General features: G+C 41.4%; 1 protein-coding gene across 2 annotated transcripts in view; it reads left to right on the forward strand.

Moving 5' to 3' along the window:
• The first annotated feature begins 16,599 nt into the window (after positions 1 to 16,599).
• The window catches only part of ATXN7L1 (ataxin 7 like 1), a 116,732-nt gene continuing 110,514 nt past the window's right edge, over positions 16,600 to 22,817 (forward strand). Inside the window, exons 1-2 of one of the 2 annotated variants that reach the window (XM_050898167.1) lie at positions 16,600 to 16,680; positions 17,207 to 17,275. In XM_050898167.1, the coding sequence (XP_050754124.1) occupies positions 17,257 to 17,275 (19 nt within the window). In that variant the 5' untranslated portion in view covers positions 16,600 to 16,680; positions 17,207 to 17,256. The remainder of the gene's footprint in view (positions 16,681 to 17,206; positions 17,276 to 22,817) is intronic. The other variant, XM_050898182.1, reaches the window with a different exon arrangement.

The following is a 22,817-nucleotide window of genomic DNA, read 5'->3' on the forward strand; positions in this document are numbered from 1 at the left end:
CCTGAGAAGGGTTAGAATATTTGAGACACTCACCACTCCATTTTCTTTTAAATAGCATGAATCCCAATTAAGCTGCTAAATTCCTTTTCTTATATTTTAAAAAATTCATTCTTTCACATCATCAAATATAAATCCTTACAGGGGATTTTTTCCTTTTCTACGCTGATTATAAATATGCTGCAAAAAATGTGTATCACAAGTTCCCCCAAATGAGGAATTATTTAGGTAATAAAATGTCTCACAATAATAGTAGTGTATAAAGTTACTGATGCCAAACTCTGCCAGGATTTTTTAGGGGTATTTTCTTTGCTTTAGAGGGAGGTTCACTTAGCAAAGTCCTTACATGTGGTATTAGAAAAGAAGTAGAATATGTGCACTGTCCTGAGTGTCCATAAATAATGTTGAATTAAAATTCCATCTAAAAAGGAACCTGAAAAGCAAGGATGGCAGATTTATAAACACATTTTAAAGCACCTATAAATGTGACTTTCTAAAACCCTCACTCTTATCATCTCAGTTCCCCATAACTAAGATTAGCTAAAAAAATCTAAGCTAATAGCTTCCAGAAATAAATACCAAGAAGCTCGCAGCAAATTCTGGAATTCCCCCGTACCTCTTCATCCATGGGGACGCAGACTGACCTTTCAGATGCAACATAAACCCAGCTGATTTCCTCAGGCTTTTGCCTGAGATGAAGGCTAGCTCAGACAGTTTGGGTGTTCTAGGCAGGCAGGAAAGGATTACTAACATTAGTTCAGTATCTTAATTGCCGTACTTAAAGACTGCATACTTGCCTAGAGCTGGATCCAGCACAGAGAGAAAGCTCTCACTGACTTCACTGGGATCTGGATCAGCCGTTTAAGTTTGAAGGAGCTGGGGAAGTGGCAGGAAGGATAGACATTTTACCTGCTGGTACAAACTGTCATGGCTGTACTGACATTTGCATCAGCCAAACCTTCACCCCAGGACATGCACAGCTTTATGACCCTATGATATAAAATAAATTCACAAATTGTTTTCCTGTGCTAAGGGGCAGCAGTGAGATGACACGCCAAATCTCTTTAAGAATCAAAAGGTGGACACCCCAAAATGTTCACACACCCAGCAGTCCAGTTGGATGGCCAGTCTTACTGCAAAGAAAGGTAATGTCCATACATGTTTAACAACAGCACCTAGGTATCTTTTGTTTCAGTTGACACTAATGGCAGACAGTGGGTTTTAGCCATTTTGCTTTACTGATATTTGCAAACCTCTGAGACTGTTTCCTTGTATAAACCATTTTTCTGGACATGGGCATTTTTCTTGACTAAACCAGCCTAAGCTGTACAGTCCACTCAGCTGTTTCATCTCAGCCTGGGCTACGCGAGGCTAATGCGCCCGCACAACTGCTGGTGTTGCCGCACAGGGAACTGGATCCATGAATTGATGCTGGATAAGAACTGAGTGGATGACACGGCCAGGAACAAATGGCCAGGAAATAGGGGGTCTGGGCAAGAAAGTGCCTGTGGAACCACAGCCTAAAACACTCCCTTCATTTGTGTCCAGAGGATGTGGAATAATGCTGGTCCAGGTTGCGGGATACACCATAAATGGGTTTTACAGACCCTGAAACCTCAAATGTTGTTGCTGTTTTGTGAATACAGAAATTTAGCCTTGCTTCTGCTTAAAAAAAAAAAAAAGTGCTAAACATTATACTATTAGCTTTTCCTGTTGAATTAAATGCTCTGTGAAGTATCAGAGGGGCAGTCACCATGTCCCAGCTAAATGGTTTGTTTGTAGCAAATTACTTTCTATTCTTAAGCAAAAAGAATTTAATCAAGCATCAAGAACAAAGTACATCTTGACAGATTAGCAGGGTTGCTGCTGTTAAAACAAATTTGTTGCCAGATTTGTTTACAAAACTTATCTTTCAGGGATGGGTGAACTTCCTGGAATTTGCCAATCTTTTGAATAAATATTGTGGAGGATTTGTAAAATGAGAATTAATTAAACTTTTCTTCTGAGTGTAAACCAGGCATTTTGCTCAGTGTAAAAAATTGCTTGCAAGCAAAGGGAAGTCTTTTTTGGGAGGGTGGAAAGGCAAGGAAATCTGAGCACTCCCTTTCCTTTTCCAAACAAAATTTGGGATATAATAACTATGACTAACATAGGAATTGTAGTTTATACATTAGATTTGATATATCCCTTTTTAACTTTCTTCACAGTTCTGAACTGAGCTCAATACGTTTGACTTCAGCTTTCAAATCCCTCAGAGGTTTATTTTTCTACAAGTCTTTTTGATTTGGCTGCTTCTGTACAATACATGGCAGATGTGTTCATTTCTGGATGTGGGACTTTTTGATACTGACTCCTATATATGACTTGTGTTGCTCTAACGAAGGCCTTTGAGTGTTAGTTTGGATGGATGGTATCACCATCTCAGACAAAGAGATAAGCTTATTGTCATCATCCATTCATTCTGCTGGTATATCTGAAAGGACCAGATAATGAAATGCTCATCCTAGCCAGGGAGAAAACAAGGATAAGTATTTGCATTCCACCTTTTCCCTCACTGCAAGTTGTTTTTTTGTGGGATTTGGGGAGGGGGGTGTTATTTTTTTAAGTGGTCATGAGGAAAATATTCTTCATTTATGAAACAGCAAACAGCAAACCTTCTGCTCTTTCATGTATAAAGTCAAGAAACAGTCACTAAAGATCCCATCTATTACAATGATTTTGCTGTGGCTCCATTGGAGAGGAAATCCAAAGATGGTAACTCTAATAAAGAGACAAACAATCCTCTCATTTAGACTAAGATTTTTTATATTTTTTTTGGTCAAATGCCACTAACCGGAGAAATTAGTCCTTCCACTGCTACCATTTGGAAAATATTGTTTCTGACAAAGCCAGTGGCAGAAGTCAGTCCGGCAACGGACAGTCTGCCAATGGCAGCAACAACTTGATGGACACCAACATCACTGTCCAGGTGAATTAAGCACACGGGCTGTCGGTAGGTCCTACAGATAAGTTACAAAAGAGTTCACAGACTTCACAGAAGACACAGGATTTTAAAAGCATGTAGCATTCAGGCAAACAGTCTTTCTTTGATTCTTTACGTGTCAAATCAGGAGGATTGATTCTTCACAGTTCCCTTTCCCTAAAATATTTCCAGCTTTTGAAATTATCATGACTGGTCTTAAAGGTTTGATCAGTCAGAGCTACCACACGCTGCTGCTGTCCTAATAAAATTAAACTCCACTGGGTCCACCCTTCCAAAGCCTTGCTGGGTGCATTTAAGCAGTGTTTCCCATGGTCATATGTATGAAGCTGCATGTTGGCAGGATGGATAAGCATCTCCATTTTAAAGACAGCCTCAAGCTTTTGCTTAAAGAGGCTAACACTGCCACTAACAACTGGGAAATCCTGGCAGATAGTCCACATGAATATCTCTTTCTATATTTGCACAATGTCAAGCACACTATCAGCACTGAATAAATAATAATCATAGAAACCTGGAATCAGCCAGGAAATAGCTGTGAATGAGACATTCATATTTTAAAACTTGAAACGGCAAAATTATCTTGTTATGATTCTGGGCAAACTGTTCTTCTGCTTTTTCCCCGTTGTTTTCTTTTCCTAAAGAAGAAGAAATGCTAACGCTGCTGCTGAAGGTACCAAAAAAAAAGAGTTTACTTGCTCCTGTATTACAGAATTACACATCTGAAGTGTCCTGCCTGCTTAATACATAAAATCCCTTCAAGGAGCAAAATGAAGAACAGTCCTGATTTTAAATCCAAAGAATCCATTTCTAATTGGGGGGGGGGAATTAGAAATGGAATACAAATGCATTATATGGGAGAAAGAGGGAGAGAAGACAATCTCGCTCTTGATAATGTCTGGACAAAGTCAACTTTTTTCTAAATATGATTGAAACTCCATGTTAAAAGGGATTTATACGAGTCATAAATCTTTAAAACAATGAGCAAAATTCATGGGGAATTCAGTCTCCAGCTCTATAGAAATAATAATAAAGGGCGACTCCCTTTGGTAAAACAAGTTGAATTTGGTAACTTATTTAATTCAGACTCTTGACAAACATTCAGGGTTGCTCTTTCTTCACAAAAGAATCAATTATGTCTCCTTCTCTGTTGAGGTGTAGGGCTCCTAGAGTATACTAAGGGTATTTCAAGACTGTATTTTTATGGTTACAGATGAGAAGAAACAGATTCTTAATGTACTTTAAAATCGGCTTTTATAATTGCTGCCAGGGATACACGTACAAACATTTTTTTCATTTATTGGTCATCTTTAACAGAAATACAAAAAGATCAGAGGAATGCCTCAGTATAATCAAATCGCAATTAAGTTAGTCCAGAAGCATTTGTCAAAAAGATATAATGGCAAGGACTATAAAGGAAAAGAATAAACTGAAAACACAGAATGCCAAAAAATCACCATCTGCTGAGATGATGGAGTATCATGCTCAAAGCTGTTAAGGTGTTACTAGAGCTGTTGTATGTTACAACATTAAACAGTTAATTGCAGTTCATGGGTTTTAAGTAAAAGGACTGGGGACTGCTTTTTACCATAGCAACCACAAAAAAGAAATCTCTTAAAGCATATATGCAATATGCACCAACAAAAAAGCAAAGAAAATAAATATATTTGGAATTCAGCATTTAAACTAGAATTATTTGGAGAAATTCCTCTTTTCAAATTTACATTCAGAGTATCCTGGAGAGAATAAGACATTCATTCCAAAATTACCAAAAGTCTTTTCTGAGGGACAAGAAGATGTATTAGATTCTGTATCTTACCTCACTAACAACTGTTAAGATGACTCCTGCTGCTTAGGTAAACAGAGTATGGAAGTGAATGGATAGAAAAGAAAGGAAAACTTCTATCATCTCACTGATGTGTGGCCACTTGTGCTGCAGGCAGGGTATGGGTATAAATGAATTGGTCAAGATCACACGTGTACTATTGTTTACCTTGTCGTGGTTTAACCCCAGCCAGCAACGAAGCACCACGCAGCCACTTCCCCCTCCCCCCTCCCAGTGGGGTGAGGAGGAGGAAAGGAAAAAAAAGTAAAACTCGTGGGTTGAGATAAGAACAGTTTAATAACTAAAGTAAAATATAAGACTAACAATAGTAATAATGAAATATAATAATAATAGTAGTAATGAAAAGGAATATAACAAAAAAAGGAAGGGGGGGGGAAGAAAAAAAAACCAGTGATGCACAATGCAATTGCTCACCACCCGCTGACTGATGCCCTGTTAGTTCCTGAGCCGCGATCCATGCTTCCCGGCCAACTCCCCCCTGTTTATATACTGGGCATGACGTTCCATGGTATGGAATACCCCTTTGGCTAGTTCAGGTCAGCTGCCCCGGCTCTGCTCCCTCCCAGCTTCTTGCACACCTGCTTGCTGGCAGAGCACGGGAAACTGAAAAGTCCTTGGCTTAAGATAAGCGCTACTTAGCAACAACTAAAACATCAGCGTGTTATCAACATCATTCTCACACTAAATCCAAAACCCAGCACTGTACCAGCTACTAAGAAGAGAGTTAACTCTGTCCCAGCTGAAACTAGGACAACCTTTTGCCACCAACCATTTCTGTTGTGTGCTGAGGTGAGCCTATTTGTGGTCTTTTAGCATGAGAAGCAAGTTACGGTCACAACATTTCTGATTGTTTAATCTCAGGACAGGTCAACTTTGAGAGGAGGACAGGAGAAAAGGAAAGTAAAATGACAATGACATCATCATCATTCCTTAAATATTAACACATGACATTTTGATACCAATGGAACTTCTTATCCATGTTCCCTTTTGAAATAAAATGCTGATGAGTTCAACCATCTTTCCAGACGTGGTTCCGTTTTGATGGAATAGTTATTTTGATGTATGATTCTTCTGAAGCCTTTGCAAAGGCTACATAGCTGTAGGGGCAGCAGATTAGAGAGGCAGCCCAGCAAACTACCTGGAGCAGTGATCTAAAAGGTGAGATAGGAAGGTGAAGAGCAAGAAGGAGCGAGAAAGAGGGAGGTCCTGGTGATTGCTGTACCCAGAGGATACACTGAGGGCAGGAGACAAAAGGAAGGATTGTACTTCACCAGCCCTGAACTAACGGTTTGAATAAGGAAATGTTTTTTTAAAACATCTATTGTAACTGCTAAAAACAATTATGTTTGTGGTATCTGCCGACTCTCGTAATTACCTGCTGTTGTTTTAAAAGTGTGTATGGGAAATTTTGCAAAATTAGGTCTAGGACCAATAATCCCATGGCTGACACAGCATGCGCTTAGACTCTTACCCCACAAATGTAGTGTGAGAACTGAACAGAACAGTTGGCTACATTAAGATTCAGATTGACAAAGACAGACTGAGGGGGTTTTGTCAGCTGATGTAAAAATTTCCATAGGCAAAAATATTAAACCCTGAATAAATGGAGGATTTCACCCACATATGACCACTTTCAGGACCTAGAGATGCCCTTTGAGTTTTCCCTCTACAAATCCAGAAGACACACGTTCGTGGCTCTGTGCACCCGTAAGCTCTCCAAACAAGACCATTTCTAACCCTCCAATGTAGACTCATCTCTCTATTTCAAGGAATTCATACTGTATTGCTATTAAATGTTGTGTTTATCAAGGGACTGTTGTTAGGTCTTTTCACCACCATAACTCACTCTGTTTACATACGGCCTCTAATTTCATATTTCTATTTGTTTATAACAGCATGACCCAAGTTTTGCTCCATCGGTTAAGAACAACTTTAGAAATATTTAAAAGTGCCCAACTCTACTGTGACATGAACACATAATTCAATAAAAGGCCACTGCTTATGCTACTAATAGATTTGACTGAGTTGTACCAATTGTGGTAATTATGATGATGCATGAGGGCACAGAAAGAAAGGCTCCACTGTTTTTGTAAACAGAAGAGTAGACACCTCTTGCCATTGACAGTCAAATATGCTTAGACTCAGCCCACTATACATAAAGCATTCTGATTTTGGTAGCTTTCCTATATCACAGGCTACAATTGTAATAGTGTTTTGAAGTCACTAGTAGCTGCAATGCCAAGAGAAAAATAATGTTCTTAGCACAGAAGGAAAAACAGGCATTGTATTATCAGATTATTATAGAGTCCTTGAATGTAAATATGAATGCGAGTAAAAATTTAAGAGCTCAGATTTAGTATATGCAGAGTAAGACTCCAATTCCACACAAGGAGGAAGAGGAGTTTGTGTTTAGCAATTGGTTTGAATTTAAGTATTTTTAATTGATCTATTATTATTGTTATTATTATATATTACTCAGCAGAATTAAACACAGACACAGGGAATCCACAGATGCCTGCTGTCTCTTAAAGGAAAAGTATTTATTTGTCAATTAAAAGATTTGAAAAACAACAGCCAGTTCTGGCTATAATCTTGCATCAAACGGGTATCTGAAGTTGAACTACGAAATACTCAAATGCTAATTTTATAATGATTTTTAGTTAATATTTTTTTTCTAAACCAGTATTGTTCACTTTTCATCGGTCTTGTAACTTTTGCATATACCAGATGTCACATGCTGAGTATCTACAAAACGAGACTTGATTCAACACACAGAGCTGCATCACTGGAGGTTATTAGCCAGTTAAAATGTTTGATGGCCATAGATGTACAAAGATTTTCTTAATCTGAACCTGCAAAGTTGCAGTCTTAGCTCCTAAGTGTTTCAGAAGTGTGCACCCTTCATAGGCAACATGGGATATTTATAATAATGTCTCAACCTTTATTTTGTCTTCTTGACTAGCTATGTTCTTCCATTTAAGCCCAGAGTATCATTAGTACTGTGTGCTTATACTTTGTCTGCTTGAAGGAAATAGTGCCTTAGGAACACTCGTCAAACCATAGGTTTCCAATAAATAGACTATCAAAGGACAACATATTTATATCATTAAGAGGAGGATTTAATTCAAAAATTCATTAGATCTGTGACACTGTAACTGAGGTTCATCCACATCTGGTCTCTGCAACCATATTGCCTTTGTAAAAGGTCCGGTGAAGAGTTTGATGACAGAAGTGTAGGGTGGCCTGAGACATTTTGAAGGACGATGGTATCAAAATGTCTGTGAAACAACCTCTCATTGCATGTAAGCCAATGCTTAAATATCAAACATATTTTTTACTTCAGTTGCCTTTAGTTGTCAGGCACGTCACTCACTATACCCAAATTCCTGCTAAGGCCTTTGAGATCCATTTGGACTGAGTACAGGATTTGCAGTGCTTATCAGAAGGTATTATCTTTGACTCTTCCAGGTTGGGATGGGAATCTTATCAGAACAAAGCTCCTCGCAAAGTTAGCCCATCGATGCGAGGAGCTACAAGAGACTTCCCTGTGCAATAGATGAGACACAATTGATTTCTGGCACTCCGCTTCCAGCCTCAGCCAGAAATACAAGACGAACAGGCTTGCTTTCTTCTGTGATTTCAACATGTCTGCTTCCTGTATGGGCTGGAAATAGGACATACCATAACAACTGACAAAACATTTCAGAACCTCAAGCAAGGTGTGATTGGAGCCGCCTTCTGGAAGCAGCAAGGGCTTGGGGAGCCATGCGAGCAGCCTGGGCCCTCTCTGCTATCGACTGATTTAGGGCCCAAACGTAACCTCCACCAAAGGCATTGCAGCTTGACCCTCACTCAAACCTCTTGCCTGGGTGGCCCCAAACTTTCAGAGCTGGGCTGAAGTAAACTCGAGTGTCTCCCAAACGCCAATGGACAGTCTGTCCAGGCTGAAATCTTTATTTTGCTGTTCTGGCAGCCCTTGGGGTGTCTCCCCTCAGCCCACTCACGCACGCTGCCTGGCCCTGCCAGGGATGAGTCCCCATTTACAGTGGGGATCAGCGAGCTGCTGGGAGAGGGCGACAGCCTGCGTGCCAGCACTTGTGCAAAATGGCGGGAGGGGAGGCAGGTCCCTATGCTGAGGGAAAGGGGCCTCCAGCCAGGGCCAGGGCAAGGCTGGGAAGGAGTGCTGGCTTCCCTGGGAGAGGCAGACAAGAGCTGGCTGCTAAAAGGAGGGGAGAAGGAAAGGGGGCTTCCCCCAAGCAGGTGAGGAAGCACTTAGAGAGGAGAAGAGGGCAACTCCAAATAGCTTTGTGAGGAGAGAGGCAGCTTGCTGGTGGGAGGTGGAGAGATGATTCGGGGCTGGGAGAGATGTATGGGAGAGACCTGTCCTCCACTGAGGGAGGCAGTGGAGAGGAGAGGCTCCTAACTGCAAAGCAGGGGATAAAAAGCAAGGCAGGGCATATTAAAAGACATGGTAGTGTTTGGTGAGGCACCTGGGCCCAAGTGGGAGGGCAGTGAGCGAGAGGCTCGGAGTGAAAAACAGGCCCCAAGATGGTGCTTCAGCAGAGTGACCTGGTGGGAGATGAAAACCCACCCAGCAGTGTTAGGGTAAAAGTGACAGAAAGAGGGAACAAAATTCAGAAAAGGGAAGTGTTTGGGAGATGGAAGGATACAAACAGGAGAAATATAGCATCTACGTTGAGAAGGAACAGCAGAAAATTGATTATGATGCAGTAACGGAGACACAGTAAGTTGCTGTTGTGTGCTGCCAACACACGCAAACGTGGCTGGTGAATGGAAAGTTATATACATTATTCAGCAGGGCAAACTTAATTTTTAATGAAAGTATATTTCTATGCCTACCTCATGAGAAATGTGTGAAAATCTTTGGGGACCCATGTTTTGTGGTTTTCGTTACTCACACTGGCACTGTGAGAGAGCAAAGCTTAGGAACGTAGCGTGCTGTTTGAATGTGGACTTAATACTGCGGCAAAGTAACTTTCTCCATCCCCAAGTGTTTTTATATCTCAAAATCTAAAGAACTTTGCCATGTCTTTCAAAAATGCAGGGAACTCCTACAAGTTTCTTCTTTTCTGTCCCAACTGGATGGTTAAGAGCCTTCCTCTAGACTCTGGATATGGCCTTCAAAGATAGTATTGTTGCTGTTATTTACCAAGAAACTGTTTCAAATAAAACAAAACAGATAAATATTTAATAAATAAAATACAAGTGATTCGCTGCACCAGTGCTAGATACGCTGAATAATTTTAAGAAGCAGTACGAAACATGCACTGACAGTGTTTTAAAACAATTCCCCTATTATCTTTCCTGAGCACCTGTCAATACAGGGAAATTGAATTTTAGCCTGTCAAGTACTCTTTGACCTGTCATTCATGTCTCCCACCTTCCCAAATAGCCACACTGTTAAGAATCTACCTCTCTGTCTTCTGCAGCAAATGCACTCCCTGACCTGGTCTAATCCTCAGTTTCTTGCCTTAAGTCCACCTGATGAAGTGTTAGACCAGGGATCTTGGGTAGTGTGTTTTAAGAAGTAAGTTTGAGATCCATGTTTCATATGGGTTGTACCATATTGCTGAGGCTGGATGTTCAGATGTTTGGTGGAGGCCGGGACATGGGGAACGTTCTTGAGGGAGCGAAAATATTGGAAAGGAAGATGGGTCTGAACTGAAGTCTCAGAGACTCCTGGCTGAAACCTGAAACTGTTGCAGAAAAAAATGAAACTGCTTTGCTTCTTACAAGCGTTGGTAAGTCCTCATGTTCAGTGAAGATGCATTTCTGCACTGTACAAAGCAGTCCTACGATACACTGATAGTTACCATTACTAGCTTTGGTATCAGAAACACTCCAGCTATGGTAATACAGTAGATAACATAAATTATCCTCTTGAAAAGCAGGATAAATTAGCTGCAGTACAGTGCTATGTTAATGCATTTAGACTATAACCAATACCTGAGCAAAATTGTTTAGAACAAGCTTTTAGACACTGGAACTGCAGGACATGCAATTTATTTTTTCACAGTGTTTGCATAACTCTTTTGGGTTTGAAATGTGTAGTAACTGTTGATTTTCACCTCTAGGTCACGGCCTTTTTTTGGTAGCATTTTTTCTTTAAACTTTCCAGAGTTCACTGTAATGTTATCTTATTGTGCATTTTCTGTTCATAGATCTGTGCAGTATACCTCTCTCTAGATTTCCCGTTTCATCTGATTAGTGCTGCTGTAGTGTTTCAAGCACTGTTTTGTTTTGGATGAAGCAATTTGCAACACTTCTTTAAGAAATATGTTTTTGTTGGGATACAAGAGTATCTCACTTAGAATTTCTTTTTCAGTTCTCCATTTTTCTCACTGCTTCTTTTTTAAGTGCTGGCTTCTTTGGCTAAGATGGAACCAAAAGCTTAATTTAGATTTTTTTTTCTTATTTCAGAGGACATTAAAATAGATTTCTCTGCTGTAAGTGTCTATTTAATACAGTTTTCCAGCTCAAGTCTTCTATGATGGCACTCAAATTGTGTTTGAGACACCTTCTGAAATTATGAAGAGATCAGAAGTAGTACAGGGACTGAACTTCTGGCCAGAGTGGCTCTAGGGAGACTGGCTCATAGTGGCTTTTACATTTGGCTTGCTAAGTGCTGAGTTGTTTTAATGGCCATCCTGTATGCATCTTTTTGCAGAAATCTAGACATAGGACTTTTTAAGTATCTGTTTTGTTTAATGAATTTAGCTACTCTAATTATCACACAGCAGACTAGGATGCCACACTGTATTAAAAAAAAAAAGTTTCAGAATCAGTTTTGCCAGAGAAAGGCAGGATTATCTGTCTGGTGGGTTTTGCACCTTGTCAATGCAAACTTCTCTGGTATCTTTTCCCCTGAGGTTCAGCTGTAGTATTAAATAGAAACTTCATTTATCCACTGTGGAAAGAGAGACTACAGATAGATAATCTACAGGTTAATATTAGCAAGAGTGTAAAAATCCACTATAAAAATCATTTGCACACAAGTCACCATATAAATTAGTTTTACACTTCTCAAAATCCTGGAGGAGGATTGAAGTTTCTGTACTTCTGTGAGTGACAGCCAGCTAGTTTGCTGGTGCTTCTCTTATGCACACTCCATCACTGACTATCTTTAAGAAAGTCTTGTGATTCATTTACTGTTCCATTCCCACCAAAGTAGACACCTGGGTTCATAAAACTGTCTGCTATGTAATAACTTCTGCTATATAAGATAAAACCATTATCGTGGTAAATAAGTTGCAAAATAGGATCCTGAGAAGTACTAATGAATCTCTTGCCAAACTGCTTAAATCATAATGACTTTGTCACAAGAACATCATATGTTTATAATCTTGTTATGATACTGAAGCCTTATACAGCTGTTTTTTTGTAATACTTTTGTAGCTGGTTTAAAGCCATCTGGTGCACGTATGGCCAGGTATACATGATTTAAACCAGAGGTTCACAAATTTTTGTTGTTGTTGTTGTGACTACACATGCACCTTCAGCCAACTCATGATATTTTCTCAGTATATGACAGTGGAGTTGAAATGGAATCATGTCACTATTTATTTGTACGTGGTGACTAGATACGATGTTCCTGATAGCCACATGTGAGAACTGCTGTTTTAGTTTGTTATCTCTTAACATTTAGATCCTGAAAATTATATAAATGTTGGATCGATCTCCACATAAGCCAAAGATTGATACACAGCTTTGGATCTCTTCTAGATGTCGTAACTTTTCCTGTGCTTTTATAAAGCCCAAGTCTTTAACTATAATTCTAGTAAGTAGATATAGGAACATATGATTTTTATCTCCTGGTTACTTAGCAGAAAGCTTGCATTTGGAGATCATCTTATTAAAAGACCAGTGATATATGGATTAAAAAGATTAGAGTTAAGGTTTCATCCGTATTTTGCTGCTTATTAATTAAAGGCCTTAATTTGCTTATAGTTTACTTTTTTAATTCCATGTTATGATTGGATCACTGTAGTATTTAGAAGCTGCAACCAAGATCAAGGCTGTATTATATTAAATTCTGAAAAACCACATAGTAAAAGGAAGCCTCTACTTGGCAGTTGAAATAAAACAAGATCCACAGGGACTGGGGAAGGAAAGAAGTACCTTTTCTGACTGACTTAATTATTTTTCTATGGCAGAGTGACTTGTTCAAGGTCATAGAAGAATTTAATTTCTGTATCAGTGAGCAGGTGGAAAAGAAAGAGAGGATGTTTAATCTGCACTTTCATGTGCAGTTTTTTTACTCATTTCCTATGGAAATAAGTCTTCTGTGATCATGTTTGTGCCTTTCCCTCCCTTTTTTCCTCTCTACCCATAACTTTTGGATCCATTGATTAATACAAACAAATTTGGAAGAGGAGTAAAAGTCTTAAATAGAATTGTCTTTCTACAAATTTTGTGAAAGCAGATGCCAGGAAAAGGGAAGAAGAAACCATCTGAAGGCCCTTGCTACAGTAAAGCTGCTGCCTGAGTTCACATTCACAAGAGAGAACTACATATATTCCCAACCATGGGAAAAACTTCTGTAATGATGTCAGATCGGCTCCCTTCCTATTTCACTATAGGGCTCTAGAGCATAACACACAGTTGTCCATGCTACATACAGTAGTTCGATTTGGCTCCAATCTGGAGTGAAATAAGTAGTGTTCTTGGGGAGGAGCCCTGGCGCAGAACGGAGGCTACTTTTCTGCAGCTTCAGGACTTGCACCCTACAAGCCAATGGAGACAAACTGATCTATAGTTCACTCAGGGATGGGGTTCATTCCTTGGTGCAGATCACAGAGGTAGCATAGATGCAATCAAAGCAGAACTTGCACTTTCAAACAAAAGATGCTGCTCATTGGACAGTCAGGCATATTTGTTCTGATGATTGTGGAACCATTTGTTTAATGATAATGTTGTTCTTCAATACATATGGTAGGGAGGAGGAAGAATTCCTTTGGGAGGGCTTTGGAAACCTTTCTCTCAAACTAAGTCACTGGATTGTTTCTTTTTAGGAAGGAATTAGTACATCTTGCATCTTTGATTTCATGCTAATTTTCCTTCATATGGTCTGTTTCTGTTAGAGCCTAGACTGTAGTTCTGCAGTGTGTCATGGTAAGCAGCATGTAGATTAGTGCCATGTGTTAAAGTTGGAAAGTTTCTTCACTTTTTTTGCTTGGTTTGTGGCAGCAATAGTTTCCCCCTCCCCTTTTTTCTCAGTTGTGTGGTTAGGAACTGATTTATTGCTTATGTATCCTGTGGCAGTATTTAATATTAGTTAGATGTTTGGCCATATGTACTTCCCTGAAATCTTACATCGGTTTTCATTGATGGGGATTTCCTGGGTGCTCACATGCCTTTCTTTTGTATCTTCTCTCCAGATACATGTCTTGGGTAATCACAGAAGCATTATGGTATAAGCTGTGCAGTGTAACTTCTTTAATTATGAGACTATTTGGCCGCTGTCAAGACTTTTGCTCAACTATCTTGCAGTGAATTTGAGCACAAGTGACAAACATGGTTGACTATTAACTTCATGTCATTTATCATTCCTCCTAAGGAATTCCATCTTGCTATTCCTGACCAAAGAGTTTTATGTGTAGTGAGCAGGGTTTTCAACCTCAACATAAGCAGTTTATGTCTATTCTTTACTTTTTCTTCCTCACTGATGATTATGTCTCCTTATAATTAAAAACATCAATCATATCCATTCCCAGCTGAATTTTGCTAGACTAAGTCAAGCTCTTCTTACATGATAGACTCTTAATTCCTCTGATCATTCTGATAACCCTTTCCCCATTTTGAAGGAAGATGAATGTAAACTGGTGGCTAGAACTGTACTTAATATTCCAGAACAGGTCTTGCCAGGGCTTTTTATTGTACCACAACTACCCTTCCTGCTTCTGGAAATTCCGTGTACAATATATCTAAGGTCACGCATCTTATGGCTGCTTCACGTTGGTTGCTAATAAGCCTGCTGTGATTGACTGGTTCTCTTTTGAGGCATACTTTGGTGAGCTTTCTGCTTCTTTGATTGTTTGAATTGTGTTCCTGTAGTTTCTCGTAGCTAATGTTACGTGACTGGAGGCACTCTGGCCAGGCCATATGGTATGAGAGCGTTTAGGCTTGCCTCTGGGTATTAAGGATGGGACTTGTATATTCCAGCTACTTTTTGGAAGAGGTGGGGCGTGAATGTTGTCTGTATTTAACACTGCATCTGTTGGCAGCATATATAAGGCAAACGGTGTTTGTCCTTTGCCTTAAATGTTTACCTGTTTTAGCACTGTAAGGAGCCTAGTCTTAATGAAACTGTAAGAAATTTACTTAAATCCATTGTAGACTGTAGTACCATGTACCTTTCTGCAGGCAGCAGTACTGACTTCAGCAACTCCTGTCCTGCCCCTCTGGCCACCGCTCCAACCCCTGAGTGGGCCCTAAAAGCTATTCTCTTTTCTTGAGGCTAGATTAATTCCATGCTCTGCTTCAGCGCGGTCCCACAATGGTTTGAACCAGCAAAAAGTGAATGGTGACAAAGGGTCTTAAATGAGTGGCTGGGAAGAGAGGTAGGACAGGGAAGGGACCACGTAAAGCCCACACCACCACTCCAAGAAGTGTCTGTTGAGCCATAAACTCCAATCATCAGTACTCCTGCTGGGGCTGTACAGCTGTATGAAAGATGCTGCATGTGGAGTCAGTGAGGCTGCTTAAATGAAACCAAGCCCTTCACCAGTGGTGTTTATGTTTGGCTTAATAGGTGTGAGCTGGAGCAGTAGGCTTACGCTGTAACTCCTTACCCAAATTAGGCATACTGAGTGCAAAAATTTTCACGGTAGTGTTATTTTCTATTCTTACCTCAATGGAGAAATAAACCAAAAATGACAGAGTCCTAAAATTAAATGAAAAGCATGGACATCCCATAGATTATGTACAGCGAGATGAAAACCTCAGTATTATTTGAGAGGAGTGGGACCTGCGAGTTCAGAACTGCTGTACCGCAGCCTAAAACACCAAAACAAGAAAAAAACCATTTGCAAACAGACGAAGCCTGTACTCAAACACAGATTAGGTAGTATTTGGACAACAAAATGGCTGTGGTTATGGTTATAGGTGATCCACAGGAGCGCAGCTGGAAGAAGTCGGGGAGGGGGGGGGAGCCCCGACACCACAATCCGGGGCCGTTTCCGGGCCGCGCTGGGGCGCGGGGGCCGTGCCGCAATTACCGAAAGCGCGTCCCAGGGACTTACTGCGGGGCGCTGCGAGACGCGGGGCACGCAACCCCGGGGCGCGCAACGCCAGCGGCTGCCTTCCCGGCGAGGCTCTTCGGCCGCCGGCCCCGCTCCGCTCCGCTCCGCGCGGCGGCGGCTCCGCTGGGCCGGGCCGGGCCGGGCCGGGCGGCGACGCTGCGCCGGGGCGCGAATGGGCAGCGCGCGGCCGGCGCGACGCGGGGGCGGCGCGGGTCCGGCGCCCCCCTCGGGGCGGGCGGCAGGCCCGGCTGCCGGCGGCGTCGCGGGGCGCGGCGCGCAGGCGCGGGGGGCGCGGGCATGCGCGCTGGGCGGCGGGGAGCCCGATCTGATAGGGAGCAGGGGCTGACACTACCCCCGTGTGGGCGGCGGAACGTCCCGAGGATGACGTGCGGCGTTCTCGAATCCCGTGTCTCGCTCGCTCGCTCGCCGCCGCCGAAGGAAACGGGAAAAGCAACAAGGAGGCAGGAGCAGGCGCGGCGCCATGGCGGCCCTGGAGCGGCCCGTGCCCAGTCCCGAGGCGTTCCTGGGCCAGCCCTGGGCCGCCTGGGTGCGGGAGGCCGCCCCCCCGCACGCGCACGGCGCCGCCCCCCCGCACAGTAAGGGCAGGGACCGGCCCGCGGCTCGGCACGCCGCTCCCCTCCCCCGGAGCGCACGCACGGCGGCGGGGCCAGGGGCCGGGGGCCCGGCCGGGCCGCCCCCCCCCCCCCCCCCCCCCCCCCACCACCCGGGGCCGCGCGGCGCGGCGGGAGGTGCCGCCCCCCGGGCGCTCAGCTGACGCGCCGAGCCCCGGTGCCATGTGTGCGGGAGGCGCTGGCGCACGCCGCGCCGTGCCGCTGCCCCGCGGCGCGGGCTCCGCCGCTGGGCCGGCGCCGCGGTGGGGGAAGGGGGCGAGGGGGAGGATGCGCGGCGCGGAGGGGCCGGAGGATGCTGCGGGGGGGACCGGAGGGTGCTGCCGCGGGGGGCCCGGCCGTTCCGCTCCCTCGCAGATGCCCCGACCATTGTGCTTTTGCTGTTGCAAATAGAAACACTGCTCACCTCCTCACCTCTCGTCCTCCCCCCGCCAAACAATAAATGCACACCTCTGGGCCCTCGGCGCTTCCTGACTCTGCTTCTCTTCTGCAGGTGTAGATCTAGAAGAGGCTGGAAAGGAGGGTGGAAAAAGCAGGGAGGTTATGAGGCTTAATAAAGAAGGTAAGTGGATAGTGCTGGCACACCTCTCTACCTGTCTGTCTCTTGGTGGCTGTGGATGACTGTGGTTTGGCCTTGACAGAGTAGTCTAATAGCATATGGATCTCTCTGCTGTGAAGAATGTTTCAGGGTTGGATACACGCAGATGACTGTCACTGTGTCAACTTCTTTTGAAGTACGAGTATAACAGGTGTATGCGTGCGACTGACAGACGCGGTAAAAGATAAGGCAATTTTAAGTCAAAAGACAACTACACATCAGTGGCCATATTGGAATTTTTCGAGGACCCTGTCCCTTGGTGCAACGTTTCACTTGCTTCTGTGTGAAGATAAGCGTATAAACCCGTTCATCAACTTTAAACGTTATATTATCATCAGCGACTGTAGTGAAAAACATTTTCACTTGTGGAGAGAAATGGTCTGTTACGATCTTTGAGTTGGTTCGCTGTAGCTCAAATCGCATTTATTTTTTCATTCTCACTGCTGAGTGTGACTTACAGTCAACTGAGCAGCCAACGTCTAATATTATCTTACGTTAGGCTAAGCCATGCGTATTATGCAAAACCAAATATAATAGGTTATTTGGGCCATAAGGTTTTCTGGTACCGTGAGTATGAACAGGCAAATTCCAGGCTAATGGTATTTGCTAATATGCCATGCCTGACACAGTTCTGTCAGTTGCGAGAGGAGAAGCTTTAGTGGTGAGCGTAGGCAAATCAAATTTACACATTTTGTTTGTGATGTGCGTCGTTAACATCATGCTGGGGTAACACCTAATGCCACTAGTGAAATGGTTTGGGACATTTTCATGTAGCTTTCCGTTTGTTCTGTTAAGAAAGCAGTATACATATACAACCTTTCTGTCATGAGAAAAATTTCTTGTGAAGTCAGTTCATAATGAACGATCCCATCATAGTGAAACTTCGGTGTGACTTACTGATGCTGAGAGAAATCCCGCTATTACCTGTAATGTCATAATATATATTCTGAAATGATGTTAAGTTTCTCGTTATATTATAGTTGTCATTACACATGCATTTAATTTTCAGCATCTTGGCAGCTTAAAGGAATCTTATGTTTCCTAAACAAGCTCTTGAAAAAAGAATGAATTAATCAGTAACATAGATTTGTGTGATGAACTATAAAATTGCATGGAGTACACATTAAACAAAATTATTTAAAATACGATAAAACCTCCCTTTTGAAAGACCATTATAGAGATGCCAAGCTTGATTGTGTTCATGTCTTGATTCTTACGTGCCTGAACCTCTGTATCTTGCCAGCCCAAAAATAACTTAGAGGCAGAACTGGGATTTTCATGTAGTATATTTATAGGTAAAAGGTTCAAGGCTCAAACAGTTTGTACATCTATCAGTAATGTTGAGTGTATGTTTGATTCAGAAGTAATCAAAGAAAAATCTTGCTACTGGAGCTCAGCCTTCATAAGGAGCTTAATTTATTGAGATAAAATGTTTTGTGCCTAGAAGTCCTTGAACACAAATTCTTACTATAAACTTACTTGAAACATAAAGGTGGAAGCGCATCCCTACTCCTTAGTCGTACATAATATGCAAATTGTTTCCTAGAATGATTCAGTTTAGATTATCAGCTGTAGTTTCTCATTGTTTGTTTTTCAGGGGGTTAGAGACTCCATCAAAGGAGCTCTGTATAGACTCACTATCCAGAAAAATTATTTCCAAACAAAGTGGAATGTCATTGCTGACGTTATGATAGTGACAAGTGTGAAGCACTTACTAGCTTTTATAGTACTTGCATTATAATACAGTTTAAAAAACCAAAACTGACTGTTGCATTTAGAAAATGCAAAGCTTTAGGAATTTTGTTGCTTCCAAGTAGTAATTTGCTTTGGATCACTTAGAACTTTCATGAAGTTTGAATAAATGAGTATGTGTTGAAATATTTCTACTGGATTCACTTAAGCAGTCTGTTAATACAGGTGTTGTCACCACACCCATCTGTGTGTCTGAGCACCCACTGTAAATCTTCCTTGATCCTCACTGTCCTTATTAATAAAGGTGGGGAAAAATTTGAAGAGTTAGATTGATCTGCAGAAAACATCGCTCCTGTACTTGCAGAAACGCTTGTGCGCTTATTCTGATCTTGCACATGTGTCGTGTGACATTGACTTTTTTTGTCTGCTTTGTTCATAGACAAGGGTTGTGGTAGCGGTACGTCTTAATACCAAACCCAATTCATTTTTCTTTGCAATCTTATCTATTTGAGTAGGCCTTCTTATGGCATTTGTGGTGCCAGGAGATAGTAAGCGATGTCTTAGAAAAATCAGACTTTACTTGTGTAAGGTAACTGGGGGATGACGGATGGACAGGACTTTAAGTATGAAAAATTACTGTCCTGTTTGATAAAGATAGTGTAAAATCCATCTCATCGCATTTACTGCTTGTAGTATTTGTCTGCATTTTGTCAACTTTAGTCGATGCGACCAAATTTATGTGGCCATTCCCTTGGAAGCAGTTAAGCAAGAAGCCTTTTTAGACTAGTGAAACTGTGTGGAGAACATGGTGGAGGGAAGGGGTGGGAAGACGATGGTCTCCTCCAGGCCACAACAAGGTGTTTCACTTTGGTTTTGTAGGAAAAAATGATGTCAGATGTCAAAAAGTAATTTCAGCCAGCTTCATCCTTGTGTCGCTGCCTCCTTTCTGGTTGTGCACTGTATATGTTTAGAGTGATGGGCTGCTCTTCCTCCTCCTGTTGGCCCAGGCGGGGACCTGGGAGGCAGCATTCCCCAGTGGTAGTGGGGAGAAACGCTGCCAGATCTCCTCCTGCCCAAGTGTTTGATGCTTCTTGGCACATCCCTGGGCAAAGGAGTCGCAGTCTGGCTATGCTGTTCATTTCTGTAATGCAAGAGATGCACCGACGCCATGTGCCCCCTGTGCCCCATCTTTAGGGCAGAAGTAAAGACGTAGAAATATTGCTCACTGCTCTCCTTTATTCTACAGTGTATATGTAGGCAGCACAGAGGGAGAGAAATTTCCTGAACATTTGTTCAGTTTTGTAGACGGAATTGCTTTTTGCATGCTAATACTTACTTTATGTTTTCCTTTAGCAAATGCAGTATGTCCATGGTTGACTTTTACTGGCATGTAGATTTGTGGAGAGGGGATTATGAAGTTGCAAGTGTTCACAGAAAATGAAAAATCTTATGCATAAATGTTTGTGCCAGGAAAAAAAAAAAAAACCCAAACTTAACTGCTTATCTAATCAGGAAACAGAAACAGTATGTGTAACTTATCTGACAAATCACTACCAACCAGCCAGCTTAGCTAAAAGAGGGGTTATCACAATTGGAGCAGCATTTAGAATTTATATTGAATTTTAAAAAGTTGAATGGCATATTTGAAGAATTGAAGATTTTCTTGTAGATAGTATGCGTAGTAAAAGGAGTCTATATTTATTTGACAATTTGTGTCCTGTAAAAAGTCGCAGTAACTGTATGCCTGAGATAGATACAGTGATCTTTTATTATCAGTCATAACCTGTAACTGATTTTAGATTAATTTTGGAGGCATATGTTTTACTTTATACAATATTTAAGAAAATAATAGAAGAGTGTGATTTTTTGGTTTTACGTACAGAACTCTTAATAATCAGTTTAGTAAATGTGCAAGCATTAAGTGCTGTGAGTGTTTCAAGGTAGGCACAGGCTGTAAAGGAGCAGAAGATATCCTGTGTATCTTCGTGAACTACAGCAGGGTTAAATATGACCTATGGGATTTAGATCTATATCTGGGTACTTGGTGTCGTAGTCAACTTCAGTTTCTCAGTTCAGTGGGTTTGTATTATTGATGTTTCAATCTGATGATGTGTGTGTTTTGTCTTAGATAATCTTTTCACTAACCATACTGACTCATTATTGTTTAACGTTAAGGATGTTACGTAAAAAATTCTATTCTGTTTTTCTGATGTTGTGTTAAAATTAGAGATTTTCTATCATTATTGCGCAGCCCCAAACTTGACCATTTTACTTGACGATTACACTTGCAAACTGGATTTTTAAATCTATTGGATAGTTATTTACAATATATTTTTCCTAGTTTGACTTCCCACATAAATATCTGATGGAAAGCTTTTTGGTAAATCCTCTGGCAACATCAGAAGAAAATTAAAGGGGTACTGATTAGTTTTGCTTTCAGTATTTTTTTATTCTTCAGAAAAATATCTTGATGATTTTATCATTCTACATGGAAAAATAAGAAGTAAGGAGGTTGGGCGATGGTAGGGAACTCTTCTATAGGGAAAAAAGGTTGTAGCATACAACATTCTACTTCATGAAAAGCAAGAGGAAGAGAACTAAAATTATTTATGAGGAGACTGTGAAAGAAGAGAAGACAAAACCAGCTGGTTAATGTAAGCATAGGGATTGGAGTTGATCTTTTTTTTTTTTTTAAATTATTATTTACTTTTTGTTTACTAGTGGTTTGCCGATGGTGTTTTTTGTCTCCTTTTAAAAACATACCAAACAAAAATTTAAGAATAAAACATTCTTGTTTTTCTTAGCCACCTTCATCTTTCATCTTTTTGTGGTGGTAGGGAATGTTGGAAAGGGCTGAGAGGGAAAGGAAATTATAATTTTAAACACATACCCCAAAAGAAAGAGGTAAGGTTATTGAATTTAGACCGCCTTAGTTGGTGATTTGGGGTTGGTTTTCGTTTTGGTTTTGCAGTGGGCAAAAGAGAGGGGTGAATGTTGTATAATTTTCTTTCTCTTCCCTGTAAGCTAGTAAGGTCTTCCAGAGATACTGGTTCTTAAACAGATGTAATATTCAGGTGGAGCTTGATGACTGAAATAACTGAGAATTGGCAGGGTACAAAACTGTGGCTGTTGTCAAGAGAAACTTTTTCTTACCATTCTTATCTTTGTGCTGGGAATAAGAATAGTGAGGAAAGGTCCCCATGGTGTTTTTCTTTAGGATGAGAAATGACAGTGGGATTGAATTCTGGTGTGCATTCTGGTGTTTAAATGCCTGATCAGTTTGGTATACGATATCTTGACTCCGATATTTTTATTTTTTTTTCCCATGGACAGCTTCTGCAGGGGGGTGGCGTGGCTCCTGGTTGTGGCTGTCACCTCATTAAATGTGTCTCAAGGAATGGTGACAGAGGAAGAATGAAACATTATGTATGATAGTGCCCAGAAATTTAGTCAGAATTGTAGTTTATCCTCATAGTTACATAGTTATTTTCTGAAACCTGTCCTTTAGTTCATCAGCCCACACACTGGATAAAAAGAGTGGAGTAATGGTAGGGCTCTCTGATCAGGCATTCTGTGTTTTGAATCAGGATTTTGATGTTTTTGAATATGTATCTAAAACTGTTGTTCTATAAATTACTTCTTTAAAAATTCTGGTTTTGTTAGGTGGCACATATCTTGATGGAGTTCAGGTGATACTTCTCCCAGTATTTGTGCAACAGTTATTCTGAAGAGGTTAGATCTCCTGTAGTTTAAGGTACCTCTTTTGATCGCTGTTGGGGAAACCATGTGTGATTTTCTGTCAACTGACAGCACT

This window comes from Gymnogyps californianus, chromosome 1 (assembly GCF_018139145.2).
Source record: "Gymnogyps californianus isolate 813 chromosome 1, ASM1813914v2, whole genome shotgun sequence".
NCBI lineage: Eukaryota > Metazoa > Chordata > Aves > Accipitriformes > Cathartidae > Gymnogyps > Gymnogyps californianus.